The following is a 16,609-nucleotide window of genomic DNA, read 5'->3' as shown; positions in this document are numbered from 1 at the left end:
GTATTCGAGGAACTACAGAACACTCATGAAAGAAACTGAAGAAGATACAAAAAGATGGAAGACCATTCCATGTTCTTGGATTGGAAGAATAAATATTGTTAAAATGTCTATACTGCCTAGAGCAATCTATACTTTTAATGCAATTCCGACCAAAATTCCACCGGTACTTTTCAAAGAGCTGGAGCAAATAATCCTAAAACTTGTATGGAATCAGAAAAGACCCAGAATCACTAAGGAAATGTTGAAAAACAAAAATAAAACTAACAGCATCACATGACCTGATTTCAAGCTTTACTACAAAGCTGTGATCACCAAGACAGCATGGTACTGGCATAAAAACAGACACACAGACCAGTGGAACAGAGTAGAGAGCCCAGATATGGACCCTCAACTCTATGGTCAAATAATCCTCGACAAAACAGGAAAAAATATACAGCGGAAAAAAGACAGTCTCTTCAATAAATGGTGCTGGGAAAACTGGACAGCTATATGTGGAAGAATGAAACTCGACCATTCTCTTACACCGTACACAAAGATAAACTCAAAATGGATAAAAGAGACCTCAACGTGAGACAGGAATCCATCAGAATCCTAGAGGAGAACATAGGCAGTAATCTCTTCGATATCAGCCACAGCAACTTCTTTCAAGATATGTCTCCAAAGGCAAAGTAAACAATAGCAAAAATGAACTTTTGGCACTTCATCAAGATCAAAAGCTTCTGCACAGCAAAGGGAACAGTCAAGAAAACAAAGAGGCAACCCACGGAATGCGAGAAGATATTTACAAATGACAGTACAGACAAAAGGTTGATATCCAGGATCTATAAAGAACTCCTCAAACTCAACACACACAAAACAGATAATCATATCAAAAAATGGGCAGAAGATATGGACAGACACTTCTCCAATCAAGACATACAAATGGCTATCAGACACATGAAAAAATGTTCATCATCACTAGCAATCAGGGAGATTCAAATTAAAACCACATTGAGATAACCACCTTACACCAGTTAGAATGGCCAAAATCAGCAAGACAGGAAATAATGTGTGTGGAGAGGATGTGCAGAAAGGGGAACCCTCTTACACTGTTGGTGGGAATGCAAGTTGGTGCAGCCACTTTGGAGAACAGTGTGGAGATTCCTCAAGAAATTAAAAATAGAGCTTCCCTATGACCCTGCAATTGCACTCCTGGGTATTTACCCCAAAGATACAGATGTAGTGAAAAGAAGGGCCATCTGTACCTCAATGTTTATAGCAGCAATGGCCACGGTTGCCAAACTGTGGAAAGAACCAAGATGCCCTACAATGGACGAATGGATAAGGAAGATGTGGTCCATATACACTATGGAGTAGGATGCCTCCATCAGAAAAAATGAATACCGAACTTTTGTATCAACATGGACGGGACTGCAGGAGTTTATGCTGAGTGAAATAAGTCAAGCAGAGAGAGTCAATTGTCACAGGATTTCACTTCTTTGTGGAGCATAACAAATAACATGGAGGACATGGGGAGATGGAGAGGAGAAGGGAGTTGAGGGAAACTGGAAGGGGAGGTGAACCATGAGAGACTATGGAATCTGAAAAACAACCTGAGGATTTTGAAGGGGCGGGAGGTAGGAGGTTGGGGGAACCAGATGGTGGGTATTATAGAGGGCACGGATTGCATGGAGCACTGGGTGTGGTGCAAAAACAATGAATACTGTTATGCTGAAAAGAAATTTAAAAATAATAATAATAAAAAAAGAAGAAGACGGGGTCAGAGGGGGGAGGGGTAAGAATGAAGCAAAAGGGTCTTGGCGGTCTTTGTTGCACATCTAAGCCATGCAAGGGAGGAGGGCAGAGCTGCCCAGGGGCGCTGCAGACACCGCTGGCTAGGGGATGGGCTGCACCCCCTCAGGGGACCCATGCCTGGGCTCGGAAGGGACGGGCTCGCAATCTTGGATTTTGCCAGCAGGCATTGCCGTGTGCCCACAAGCTACCCCAGGCTCCAGACACACACATGCACAGGGATCGTCCTGGGGACAGGTCTTGGGCATCTGACACCGCAGTTTCCAAAGGCAGACAACACGGGGCCAGCTCACAGCAGCACACCCCCGACAGGAGCATAACTCTGGATAAGCCTGGCCTAATCGAGGAGCTATAAGGATCCTCAGCACTCTCGTCCTTACATTGTTAAGTATCAGTCATCCCAGCAGCTGGCTGTTGGGGTTCTTAAGAGATACTCAGCCAGAGTGAGCCCACAGCCTCTGCCAGTAGCTGTATACAAATGTTTGGCCCCAAGGATGGTCAGAATACTGCTCTTTTCCATTTGCATCCAGCTAGTAGGGCTCTGGTCTGGTTCATTTCCAACCATGCAAATATTCAGTGAAACAAACAAAAAAACGTGCCGAGCCCTGTGCTTGGTCCTGCGGGGCCTGTGTAAGGCAGGGCTTGTGTCCCGAGAAGAGCCCATCTCCTGTTTGGAAGGAAAGAGCCACAAGGGGGACAAGGAAGAATGGGACTCAGCTGCCCTATAAAGAGTGAGGGAATTCAGGAAAGCAGAGCCAGCATGGGAGTGTAGGCCTCACACTGGACCCCGGAGACTGGGCACATCTGCTGAGGTGGAGAAGAGGGGAGAAGCTTCCGGGAGTCAGAAAGAGCATGGCAAACACCTGGAAATCATAATGAGCCCAGCGCATTTGCAGAACAGCAGGGGAAACGCTTTCATAAACTGTTTATAGGCTCCCACAGACCTGAAATAGGACGATATCTTCCCCCACAAAAACCCTGTGATTTTCAGCTGCGCAGGAAAAAAAGGCAAGATATAGAGTCAAAAAGAATTTGAGCTTTAGGAAGAAGGCTCTTACAGAAACAGCACAAGAAAGTGCGGGTGGACCAAGGGCCCTTTAAGTGTGCAAATAAAAGTGATGTCAGTTTTTGTTACTGCATCAAACTGATCATGGGAATCAGACTCCCATGGGCCAAAAGCTTCCCCAACGTTTGGTTAGAGGCATCCCTGGAACAAGCCACCTCCTCAGTTGCTAGACCGGTTCCACAGTTTTGAGGTTGGTTCTGAACCTCGAATCTCCCTGCAGCCCAGGGTACTGGCCACACATCAGCACCAGCAGGCAGCGGCTCAGGAGCTGAGAACAAACAGCACCTTCTAGAACCAGGGAGGGAAGCTGGGAAGGGGGCCATAACCACTAGGTGTGGGGCTCTACTGGACCCTGGTCCAAAAGCCACACTCGTGGCACGTGGACCCCCACACCCGAGTGACTTCCGGGCACCTGACACCTGACTAGTGGCTGAGATTCTGGCCTCCATCCCGGTGCCGCCTACCCGGCCTCACCCCTACCACCAGCAACAGCGGGTACGCGCTCAGAGAACACGGGCTAGTTACCATCACAGGTTCTTCTTCATGGAAGAACATCCACATCGGCCTGGCAAACATGTGACCTGGAAAGACAGCACCACTCCGGGGAGGGAGGGTGCGGGCAAGGAGGCGGGAAACCGAGTCCGAGCAGAACCCCTGTTTTCTGACCTTGCCCCAGCTGGGAGTGCTGAGTCTGGGTGGGTGGGGGACAGAGAAGGGCAGCGGCGCCCTCTGGGTGACAGCGGGCTGCCACCGGGGAGGCCCGGGGTGGGGGCGCTCACCTGGGTTTGGGAAGGCCTGAAGGCAGAGTCGAAGCTGTTCTGCAGGGAGTCGAGGAAGGGCTGGACCTTGTAGAGGCCGTGCGTGGTCTGGCTGGAGCGGAAGGCCACCACGTGGAAGTACTTGAGAATCTTCTCGAAGCGGGCCTGGCTCATGACCAGGGCGAGGCTCCGGTTGCTGTAGAAGCCGCCGCTCCAGATGCTCAGGACCGACTCGCAGTGGGAAATGCTGGTGGAGATCATGTAGCCCAGGAACGCCTTCATCTCCGGCAGCGTCACCTCGGCCCAGGAGCCGTCGCTGCCGAAGCGCTCCTGGAACTTCTTGGCGTACATGTTTGTCTGCACTACCATGTTCTTGAGCACATTGTCCGGGACGAAGAGCTGGAAGAAGTCCATGGCGCTGGCGCCGGGCGGCATCTTTCGGGTGGGACCTGAAACAGAGGCGGCCGGGGTTGGGGGCGGTGCGTGGTGGCCGGCGGGGCACGCGGCCGGGCGGGGGCGCACCGTCCCCTGCGTGCCGGGGACCCCACACTCCCCGCACCGCACACCCCGCACCCCCGCCCCGCGTTCTCGCCCAGCCCGAAAGGGACGCAACCAGCAGGCGGAAGGACACCAAGGGAAGGACACCGCGCTCTGCCCAGGGGAGGTAACTTCACTCCCTGGAGGTGACTTCGCTACGGATGCCGGCACCGCTCCGGGCCTGAAATGCCCACGCAGACGAGACTGCTCTCCTTCTGCCCTCCAACTGCACGCCTGGCAACTTGAAACCTATTGCTCAATCTGAAGGGGCTCCTTTGGATAACTTAGCCAAAATACAAAAACCTCACAGCTCTTCGCTAATGCGGGGACAGCGGTTGGAAATACACACATGCACCCTGAAGAGATAGGCTTTCACTCTGGACAACAGGATGGAGGTTCCTCAAAAAGTTGGAAATAGAGCCACCCTATGCCCCAGCAATCACACTACCGGGTATTTACCCTAAAGATACAGATGTAGTGATCCGAAGGGGCACGTGCACCTGAATGTTTACAGCAGCAAAGTCCACAATAGCCAAACTATGGAAAGAACCTAGATGTCCATCCACAGATGAATGGATAAAGAAGATGTGGTATATATATACAATGGAATATTATGCAACCATCAAAAGAAACGAAATCTTGCCATTTGCAATGACGCGGATGGAACTAGAGGGTTATTATGCTGAGTGAAATAAGTCAATCAGATATGATCAGATATGATCTCTCTGATATGAGGAATTTAAGGGGGGGGGGTTGTCCTGGGGGGAAGGAAGGGACAAATGAAACAAAAGGGGACTGGGGAGGAAGACAAACCATAAGAGACTCTTAATCTCAGGAAACAAACTGAGGGTTGCTAGAGGGTGGGGGGGAGGAATGGCTGGGGGATGGACACTGGGGAGGGTATGTGCTAAGGTGAGTGCTGTGAAATGTGTAAGACTAATTGATTCACAGACCTGTACCCCTGGGGCAAATAATACATTATATGTTAATTTAAAAAAAGAGAGAGAGATGGCTTTCAATTCCATATAGTGACTTAAGCCAGGCTAACAATGTGGAGGGATTTCTAAGAGACAAGCTTTTTCTTTTCTTTTTTTTTTTAAATCTTTTTTACATAATCTCTATGTCCAACTTGGGGCTCAAACTCATGACCTGGGAGCCAGGGATCCATACTCTACCGACTAAGCCAGCCAGATAACCCTGCAGGAGATGGGCTTTGCAATTTCTAATAAAAGTTATGCACGCTCTTCAGAATTTTTACCATTCCCCCTTTCTCCACTAGTGGTATAGGCAGTTTCTGAAAAACAAGTTTTTCCCAGCAAAATAAGACAATGACAAGGCAGTCCAGGTTTTAGGTTAGATAGATTCAGGAGCCAAAACCCTGAATTTACTTGTAGCTAAGTGCACAGTCTTAGATAAATGCCTCCAAGTGCCCCACGTGGAAAATGGAATGTCTGCTTTTTGCAAGGCTGCTGTGGAAACTTGGAAACCTTTCCTGAGGCATCAGTCACAGAAATCCTGTGACTTGGGCTGAGGGCTTTCAAATGCTCTAACTGCCCTCATTTTATAGAAGAAGAAACAGAGGCCCAGACAGCCAAGCAGCCACCATATTCACGGTCAGTCACCAGCCATTTTTTGGGAAGGGTATCAGGCCGTCTAACTGCCCTTGGCCACAAGCTGCAGTGACACTGAGGCCAGCAGCCAGTGGGGCCCTGGGTAGCAGGAACAGCCTGCTTCCCCACACCCACTCTTAGTGGAAATCATTGTGTTTCAGCAAAGACTTACAGCCTCCAGTGGGTGAAGCCATAAATTATTCAGGGGTAGCTCTCAAAGAGGAGGAAAACCAGCATTTTAATTGCTCCATCATGCTGAGTAAGCAGAATGAAACCTTCCCTTCCAAAAGTTAGCTTTAAAGTAATTGTGCCTCCCAGGCAATTTCCAAGTGAGTTCTCACAGCAAACTCTGCCCTGGCCAACTGCTTCAGGAAGCAACTGGGAAGTAGCCGGCACCCTCTTATCTGTTTGGTTTGGATTTCCGAGTCCTCTACTGTCCCCCTCTGCTCTTGTGATGCTTCCTATTTGAGAAGTGTTGGCACAGGCCAGTCACCAGGAAGAAAGGAGGGAGGACAGGAGGGAGGGGAGGGAGGGAGGAAATGCCATTCAGATTCGATCCATATCACTACCTTTCTTAATATGACCATTGAAGAATATGGCCCTGGGGGTGGGCAACATCCCCAGCCAAGCTAAGCCGGTCTTATGTTTGATTCATTTATAGGAGCTTTTCCAGATTCTACCCAGATGAGCCTCGCAAGGTCCCCGTCCTGGTGGATCACCATCCCCTTCTGCAGGTGACGAACTAGAAGTTCTGAAGTATAGGGACACTTCCCCAGGTTACTCACTTCTAAGTGCCTTCCAGTGAACGTGACCTTCATCCCACCTGGCCCAGAGCCAGTCCAAGAGCACCTGCTGCCGGGGTAATTATTTCAAAGTGTCCCTTCTGCTCTCACGAGTGGACAAGGAGGCATGTGGCTGATCTGTGCATAGCATGTACACACACACACACACACACACACATACACACAAACACACACGACTTAAGCCAGATGTGTGGTCTGCGAAGCCCACCAGCTCCCTCCACCTCTGCCGGGCACAGCTTTCCCTGCGGGGGATGGAGGGTTACAGCGCACAGCCAGAAGGAACTCTGAAGGGAAAGGGAGAACTGCATTGACAAAAATGCGAAGGCAACGTGGGACTGGGCACATGGATCGGGGCAGGCTGGTAAGGGAGGGCCCAGAGGAGGAAGAGCAGGTGTGTGTGTGTGCCCTTGGGGTCTGGGCTGGGGTACAGGGCTCTGCAGGTCGATGGTGCCGATGCTGCACTGCCACATACAAGCTCGTATCATCGTCTCCCTCCTCTCTCCCTCTCCGCTCCCCTCCCCACCCCATAATGTCAGCCCTCGAGGCCCCATCACCATTGCCCATCTGGTTCCCTCGGCCTACCAGGGATCACGTGCTCCCTCAATCCCAGGATGCTGCAGCAGGCCCACAGAGCCAGGGTAGCATCAAGAATGGCTCAGCGATGGGCTGCCCGGGTGCGCAGTCTGTTGCGCTTCCAACTCTTGGTTTTCCCTGAAGTCATGATCTCCAAACAGTGGGGTCCAGCTCGGTGTCGGGCGCCGTGCTCAGAGGGCAGTCTGCTGGAGATTCTCTCTCTCCCTCTGCCCTTCCCTTCTCCGCCCCCACTCTCTTTCTAAAATAAATAAATAAATCTTTAAAAAAAAAAAAAAAAAGGAAGGAAGGAAGAATGGTTCACTAATGCTCAGATCCCCCAAGAGACTCCTCCCACCACCCCAAGCTAGAAGCCAACCCCTCTTTCCAGGGGTGACTACAAGAACAAGTGTCTTGTTCACAGAGGGAGTGTAAGGCAAGGGCAGCCATCAGAACCGCTTACCCAGTGAACACCTGAGGGTCATACTGATCCTGGGGACAGAAAGGAGTAAGACACGGTGTTTTCTCCCCGGGCATTCTCGGTATAATGACAGGAGCAGGCAGCAGTGATGTCAGACAGGGGGATGGGGGTGCCCACAAGAGGAACCTGAGTCCAGATGCTGGGGAGGTGAGGTCTCAGAAGCTCCCCAGAAGGACCGCAGAGATGGCTGTGGACACGAAGGGGCACAGGGCTGGGAGGCCCCTCACAGAGCACGCAGGGCTGTGAGCGCCACAGGCTGTGCTCATGCTTTAGGATGAATCCCTGCTGCATGCGGTATGTGGGGAGGGCCTAGCCTGTTCCTGAAGCCAGTGAGCTCGGGCAGGGACCTCACTGAGGGGTGACCACAGCGGCTCCCTCTTCTGGTCCGTACCTCTGTACCCCGCACCGTGCTTCACTTCCCTGTACGTGTGCTGGGTGGGGGTAACGAACTATAAGTGACCCAGGGTCCTACAGGTGACCCGAGCCCTAGGGCCAGGGCCTCCACCAGCCAGCGGCCCTCACCGGCGTATCCTTTCCATTTGCACCAGGACATGAGTGAGGCTGGTATCTTAAACCCCACGAGTCCGAACTGAAACTCCAGATCCCTCGTCCTCTCCCTTTCTCCTCCTGGCCAGCTCCCTCTGGTTACTTCAGGCAGAAACCTGATCCACCGTGGATTCCTCCCCCGACACCCCCACCCCCACATCCAGCCCATGGGCACATCCGGCCACCCCCAGGGGCCACCATCTCTGGCCTAGAAGACAAAAACAGCCTCCCCCAAATGATTCCTAGCAACGAGAAAAAATTTTTAAGGAACATAAACCAGATCACAACACTCCCCTGCTTCATTAAAACTCTCCTGTGACTTAAAACACATGAGGCCCTGCCTCCCAGGCCGCTCTCCAAGGCCAGGCAAGCAGGTGCGCAGGCCCGCCCAGGGGCAGGCCCCACCCTGGCGAGCACCTTCCACCCCAGAGCCCACGTCCACGCGGACCCATCTGCCAGACGCAAGCCCTCCTGGAGCTCCAGCTTCTTTAGGTGGTGAAGCTCACCCAACCACAAGCAGACACCACTGCTGGTCCCGTCAATCTCCATCCCAAGTAGGCCTCCCTCCTTGCATATGTCATGGTCTAGGGCTGTTTTATTAGGGACTTACACTTGTTTGGGTCTGCCTCCATTCTCCGGTCCTAAGACCCAGCTGAAGTGTGACGACCAAGGTAGGACTTTGGTACTGCTCCCAGCCCAGCTCACAGTGCACTGGACGCACCCACTGACAAGGTGGACAGAAAGCGGGTAAGCGGGGAGGGTGAGCAGGGAGGGGGAATGGGAAGGGTAAGTGGGGAGGAAGGGCATCTTTGCTGACCCCAGTGGGAAGGATCTGGTTTCTGGGACAGCAGCCCATGTTAATGCCTGGTAAAAAGAGCAGCTAGAAACATCTGTGTGGAAGAGGAAGCCAGCAGGGCTGGGGTGGGCGAGGCTGGAAGGAGTACAATACTTTGCAGCCCGGCTCACCTCGGCTGGCTGGGCAGGGAGCCCAGCTGCCCCACCTGCCCACACCTGCAGACACATGAGAGGTCTGGGGAGCCAGGAAGGGGCAATGTGGTAATTCCTGGGGAGGGAGACCACCTGGGAAGTGGGAACAGCTGATCAGTGGGCAGGACATGGGAGGGGGAGTGTCACCGACGACTTCCGGGTCCCCAGCTCAGGTGGACAGGCTCTGGGTATTGTTTTGTTCAACTTCCTGCCTCTCTGAACTGGTGGAAACCACTTTGGAACTCTTTCTGGTCCTCCCCCTCTGTCTACAGCTGCTGGTTATGTGACCTTGGGCAGGCCACACACCTTCTCTGCATCTTGGTTTCCTGACCCATCAAATGGGAGTAAGAAGAACCGCAGAGGGAATAAAACCTCAGACACAGGCCACGGCCCATCCTGGCCAGTTCACCACGAGTCCCACTGGGAGTGAGCGAGGGTCCTGTGGGAGCAGCCTTCCCTGTGCCCACTGCACGACCACAGCCGCATGGGGCCCAGATCCCCACCTTCATGCTCTCTGGAAATGAAGTGTGGCTTTCTGAAGTCCAACCTTCTGGAGACAAAATCATTCACTTTGAGAGGAGAACGGCGTTTTGCATAGACTAGCATTTTGGGGCATCAATTGTCTGCAGTGTCATGACACAGACAAGGATCACTTAGTACTCAGAGTTAAAGGATTAAAAAAATGAAATCATTATGTCCAGGCAAAATCAAGCAGTTATAAAAATATAGAAGAACATCCCCCATTATCACAAAAATATTCCTCTCAGTTTAGAGGTTAAAAAAAAAAAATTGAGATGTTACATTCTATAAAAGGGTACCATAGAGCGTGGTCAAGCCTTTGTCCTCAGTGCTGGCCGCAGCTGGGTTTTATCTTCTGCTACAAGGATCCTCATTTCTCTCCATGTCTTTCCTGCCCCGACCCCCCAGTGGCTGATGGACATGCGGAAGAGCGGTCTGTATGATGGTCTATGCAGGCCCTCCACAGTCTTGGCTGCAGAAGCCAGCCACACGCCCCTCTGGAACCCCAAGCTTTCTTTCCTGGTTTAGCCTCATGGCCCGCAGCTAAGAGACCAGTAACAAGTTTGATTTGCAGCCAGATCAAGGAAGTCTGCACACATGGGCAGGAGCCTCAGGCATGGGTCCTGGCCCTGCTCCCGGCTGCCCTGAGGCTCGGCACCTCATCTGTGTGGCCCGATGGGGTCGCCCACACCTGTGTCCCTGGGCAGCTGTGAGCGGCGTCCAGTGCCCCGTCCTGTTGTGCTCTAACCCGCAATGCTTACCCAGCTACCGATGCAGGCTCAGATCACGGTCCGTCCTCTCCATGGTGCCTTTCCATGGAGCACACGGCAAGCTCCAAACTATTCTCCGGAACCCTTAGAAAACACACAGATACTCGGCTGGAGAAGCCCAGGGGCAGCACCAGCTGTGCTCCTGCTTGTGGGGCCCCTATCAGGACACGGAAGAGGACACTCTGCCTGTGGTCTTCCTCAAGGAACACAGGACTGTGGCTGTCAAGCACACCGGAAGCACAAAGAAACAGTTCCTGAATTGGACCCCTGAGCTGAACTGATAGTAGGAAACACGGGCCCCAGAACAGGGGGTGTGTGGCTCTTCCAGAAGGGGGCTCGTGTGTTGGCTGATGCAGACATGAAATCTACTGCGTGACCAAATGTGACGTGACAAAGAGCTACTTGACAGAGAGAGGGTGACGTGCACCTGAGGCAGCCACGTGAAAACTGCCCAAGACATCTCACCTTCAAAACCACTCGCCGCCCAGGACACCTGTACACATACAAGAGAGAGTCTTAACTTACACGAAATATACAATTCTATTCAAGTGCGACAGCCAAGGCAAGTACTTGATTCCTGCCACTGACCCTGTGAAGCATCTGCAGCGGGGAGGGGTGCTCTGCTGGGCAAAGGTGACCCTGACCACCCCCACATGCAGTGAGCTCACGGGCAGCAGCTGAAACAGAAAGGGTCAACTCAGAGTCACCCGCTTGGGCCCGAGGACCTTCCGTGTCCTCTCTCTCCAGAGCTGTGGCTGGTACACTATGTTCCAGGCCAAGACTCTGTTAATGAACACAGATCTGCTCCCACCTGCCTGGACAGACAGAACAAGGGACGTTTACACTCCCCCCTCACCGGATCAGTTTCAATGCAAAGTAACGAGGCAGGAAGGGTGTTAACAGAGTGTCCAGCACACACACGCCTACAGAGCAGCAGGTCTGACGTCAAAGGGGTGAATGAAGGCTAGCAGGTACAGAGCCTCACTGTGACTCCGACTCCCTTGGTGGCAGGACCCTAAAGGCCGGGTGACAACGCTATTCCATGACCATCCATGAGTTTGTGAGTCCTCCATGGCTAAGTGTGCTGTAGCCTTCTTCGGTCCATGTGGCCACTGAGAATGGCTGGTCCAGGCTAAGCCCCTCCACCTAGGACCCGCCTTATGCACTAGGACACTATCCCACCCCCCACCACCTTTCATCCGCACAACTACAAATCTCACTTATCCTTAGAGCTGAGCTGAAACACGGTCGAGAGAGGTGTCGGTAAGGATGACAGGTAGAGTCACCTGCAGTTGGGGTCAGGGGTTGAAAGGGACTGGCGGGAGCTGGTTCTATTCCTGGTTCATCCACTGTCTCACTAAACACTGGGAAATTGAAGTTTCTCTGGTTTTCCATTTTGGGTTGATTAACTTGCTTCATCTCCCTTTCACGACTAATGAAACAGTAAAGACAATGATGGAAGTACCCTGAGGAATGTAAGAGACCTGTACGAACGTCTCCTGTCACACGATGTTGTAATAGTTGCTGTCCAGGAAAGTCAAGGATTCAGACTGGGCTCCAGCTCCGGAACTCATGAGCTGAGAGACTTAATCTCTCAATTGTCGTGCATGGGGACCGCCATGACAGACCAGCACAGGCTCGGTGGCCTGAATAAGAGAAATCGATTACCCACAGTTCTGGAGAGGAAGTCCAAGATCAGGGTGTTGACAGACTTGGCGTCTGGTAGAGGCCACTCCCTGGTTCACAGAGGGCCGTCTTCTCGCTGTGTCTCCATGCAGGGGAGGGTCCGGGGAGATCTTGGGACTCTTTTCTGAGACACTTATCCTGTCATGAAACCCCCTACCCTCATGACCTAAGTGCCCCCCCGAAGGCCCACTTCCTAATACCATCACCTTGGGAATTAGGTTTGAGCACAGGAATTCGGGTGGGGGGCCTAATCATTCAGTCTATAGCACCCGTTGAGCCACAGTGTCCATGTTGGTAAAGCGACACTAACATACCATAACATTCACAGCCCGGACATGGATGGAGTGGGAGGCGCCTCGCTCAGCCTCTGCTTCCCCGTGCGCGTCCAGTGGCGGGAGTGAATCACACGCACACCAGCGGCCGCCAGTCCCATACCCCCGGTTTCAGTCCCACTTCTCAGAGCGGACGTACCAGATGGCTATGACAGAGCAGCAGCCATAGCAACCACAGTTTATACTTCATTCAGACACTGTGTCTCTTTTTCACAGGAAGCTGTATTTTTAAAGCCTCTGCTTGGATATAGAAAGGGCAGCAGGAGTGTGTTTCCCACCTGGGAAAAAGATGATGGGGAAGGGACATGGTGCTGAGGGGCTCCTGGGCCACCCCACCTCAAAGGCCCCATTGCGTGCACAGTGACCAGCAGGGAGGGGCCGCACAGATAATTTGCTCATTTCCTCCATGACTTCACAGCTTTTTCTTGCTCCCATCTTGCTGCCCCAAGTACACGCACTGCGGCTCTTCATCCCAAACTAAACCAGGCTCATGTCCAGGTTTTATCTGGGGTGCTTCTGCTTCCTCAGCTTCCTTCCCCAATCCTACCTCCTCCCACACACTGGGCCTTAGCTGAGCCCACAGACTGAGCCTGACCCCACCTTGCCGCCAGCTCTGGCCAGTTCCACGTGGCATGGCACATGTTCCCCAGGACTACCCTAGTCCTTCCTGCAAGAAAGGCAACAGAGAGAGGGACCATGTCGCAGGCACACAGGGAGAGTGTGAACAATGAAAAGGATGGGGAGTTGTTGCCTGGGCTTTATGAGGGGTGTTCCAAATATATACCTAACCGAACAGAAAACTCTGGTGTGCCTGACAGGTCTTCTTGGCATCAAGCACTACAACAAGCAATTCCCTGACCACATTTAATTATCACAGGAGCCAACCCAAGAGGCCCTGGGACACCAGCTTTGCAGCTGTGGAAAGCAGGAGCTCAGGAAGGACCTGCTCAAGGTCATACAAGCTGGTGAATGAAGGAGCTGACATTCCCTTTCCCACTGATGAGGGAGCAGGAGGCTGGCTGAGGACAAAGCAAAAGCTGGCGCCTTGCACCCCCTCTTCACCCTTTCCCCTCCATAAGTGTAGCATCCCTCAGGCAGCCCTGATTGCCATGAACAATAAGCAAATAGTTAACTTGCAGAGCTCACAATCCTGCTAGACAGGAGTCTCCCTTGGCTTACAAATGTTCTAAATCTCACTAACAAAGACGATTGATAGCAGGATTGTGACACCCCACCAAAAAGTCTCCCAACTATCTTAATGTTAATGACTGGTCTAAAGACAACATTGATCCAGCAGCAAGGGCAAGGCCTCCGGCAGGCCTGGAACATCCTGGCACCTTGTAGGCCCTCTTTAGCATATGAAAACTCCATTGAAACCTCCCTTCCCCTCCCCTTCCCCCAACAGCAGGGTACATAACCTGCCATCCCTCACAACCCGGGGCAGCAGCTCTTCCTGCCCACGGGTCCTGTCCCCGTGCTTTAATAAACCACCATTTTGCACCAAAGATGTCTCAAGAATTCTTTCTTGGTCATCGGCTCCGGACCTCAGCCCACCAAACCTCACCTAGGTTCTAGAACTTCATCACCACCACCACGTGCATCCCACGCGTGTGGTCATGAAGACTCCCAGATGGCTGAGTCTCTCTAGGTTTGTGGTTCTTCCGATTTTCCGCAGGAGTGATGAAGTTCTGACCGTCAGAACGGATGTGAGGGAAGGCACAGAAGTGTCGGAAGGAGAAAGGCTTAGGGAGAGAAGACAGAAGCTGAAAACTGACTATTTAAGTGATGAGGGAGCAGGAGGCTGGCTGAGGACGAAGCAAAAGCTGGCGCCTTGCACCCCCTCTTCACCCGCTCCCCTCCATATGTGTGGCATTCCTCAGGCACCCATGACTGCCATAAAACGATAAATAGTTAACTTGCCGGGATCACAATCCTGCAGAACAGGAATCTCCCTTGCCCTACAAGATGTCCTAGAGACCTGAACAGGGAGGTTACCTTATCAATAGCACAAATTTCCAGAGGCGAATAACTCTTGGTTCCTGAAGCCCTAATGTCCCCCTCCCACCATAAACTGGAGGAGACTGGGGTAGAAAGGAATGTAAATGATAGCCAGATCATAATGCCCCACCAAGAATCCCCCATTATCTTGATGTTAGTGCTTGACCTAAAGACGACATTAATCAAGCCATAATGGCAAAGACTCCCCCCCCCCCCCCGGCACCTTGTAGACCCTCCCTAGCATGTGAGAACTCTGTCGAAATCCCCCATTCCTTTACCACCTCCCCCCCAACCGTGGGGTATATAACATGCCCACCTTCACAACCCGGGGCAGCAGCTCTTCCTGCCCACGGGTTCTGTCCCCGTGCTTTAATAAACCACCATTTTGCACCAATGACGTCTTAAGAATTCTTTCTTTAGTCGTCGGCTCCGAACCTCCTCACCACACCGAACCTGACTTAAGGTTCTGGGACTTCATCATTTTTGGCGAGCCAGCCAGGAGATTTGTGAGTCTTTACATTTGGACTCTGAGCTTCGGTGCAAATTGGTGAGTACTTTCTCTCCTTTTCCTGTACTCTCATTCCAGGGCTTTTTTCAAGGAGTATGGTCTTATTGGAACACTTGCATGTCAATTGCTCAGGCTGTAATCCTCTAGCCCGTGGCTACTCCACAGGGAGGAGAGCGCCTGCCTTTTGGCTGTAAGCTAGTACCCTGGCCGGAATGGCAATAAGACCCAGAAACTTGATGGCCTCACTCTATTCCTGTTCTTATAGAAAGTTGTCTCTCTTGGGCACGGGACAGCCACCTAAGTCACCAGGACGGCTGCCAATCTTAAGACTCCCGTGTGAGGTTTCCTCCTGATTGATCTAATGTGATCCCCTCCACATGCCCGGTCTAGCCACTTCTGGCCGCGAGACCTCCATTGGGAGCCGGCCGAAACCAGTACCCGATTGAATTAAAACGCAACCGGGGACCGTTCCCTAGGGAAGTTGGCTGCAAAAACCACATGTGTTGGAATGTCGCATAGACCATGATGGATTTCAATCTTTACTGTTTCTCGTCAGTGTCCTCTGCAAACCGCCTAAAGCTATGAAATTGGGTAATTTCCCCTTGCCAAACTTTTCTAGTACTTCCATGGGTTAATATGGCAAAACGGTATGCAGTCTTCAGGATAGACTTTTCTGGAAGCATGGCCTCAGTAGGCTTCTTCAGTTCCCAAGGACTCTACCTTGGGGTGCCTTTTAACCCACTGGAAATAATTTGGATTGCAAAACTTAGGAAAGGACTGAGCTCCTGTAACACTGCATGGCCTCAGTGGGATCTATCAGTTAGATCTCTGCAGGAAACAGGGCAAATGGACCTAGGGTGCCTGCACCGCTCATACCTAGGCCTTCATTGCTCTACACCAGGACCCCTAAGGGGCTTTTGTGAAATGTGTTTGCCCAAATGAGTCAGCTAGTAAACTTTCTCCTGACATATTGGATGGTAATTACGTAAATAAGCCTTCTTCTAGTAAACCCAGGTTGCTGGGCCATCCCTAGCAAAGGGGACTCTGGCTTTATTTCTCTGTTTCTCCTAATAGATGTGGGGGCTTCTCCCTCACTCACTTCCCGTGTTAATGGCTATAACTGGAGCCAACTGGGGTTGGTCTAACTCGAGACAGAGACCATAAGGAATATTCCCAAGCAGCTGCCGAAACTCTCTTTGTTTCGGGGAAGTTTCCCTGTGTTCTCTGGCCTGACTTGGACTGCCTAACCTCTTCCCCCTTGCTGGTGGGAAAGCATGGCGTCTGCTCCTCTGTTGGGGCTTATGAGCTCTGAAACCGGGAATCTTTTCTCTGCCTCCTGGCGGCGCTTTGTTTCTTCTGTTTCCCCCTTACGTGTTTCTGTACCAACGTGTGTGCAGCCTGCATGACTAGCTTCTAGATTATGCACCACGGCTCCTTCTCTCTTCACTGTCAAGGAGCGAGAAGAGCCCCCCTGGACCTAACACCCCCACTCCAGATCTTCCCACGCATGTCTCAGGTAAACATTCAAAGTGGAGTGGGCCCAGGTGGAACATAAATCACTATTGGAACTAAGTTAAGTTTGTTGGTTTAATTAAGACCTGTCTTTTAAGTTTACAGCAGTAAATGTGAAGCTTTTATTCTATCAAA

General features: G+C 51.9%; 1 protein-coding gene across 1 annotated transcript in view; it reads right to left on the bottom strand.

Moving 5' to 3' along the window:
• Positions 1–16,609, bottom strand: part of PGBD5 (piggyBac transposable element derived 5) — a 106,428-nt gene that overhangs the window by 31,407 nt on the left and 58,412 nt on the right. Inside the window, exon 2 of the mRNA XM_082718865.1 lies at positions 3,637–4,064. Coding sequence (XP_082574991.1) covers positions 3,637–4,064 — 428 coding nt within the window. The remainder of the gene's footprint in view (positions 1–3,636; positions 4,065–16,609) is intronic.

The sequence above is a fragment of the Mustela nivalis genome (assembly GCF_964662115.1).
Source record: "Mustela nivalis genome assembly, chromosome: 2".
Taxonomy (NCBI): Eukaryota; Metazoa; Chordata; class Mammalia; order Carnivora; family Mustelidae; genus Mustela; species Mustela nivalis.
The sequence above is the reverse complement of the archived record's forward strand: the minus strand, read 5'-3'. Positions and strand labels throughout refer to the sequence as shown.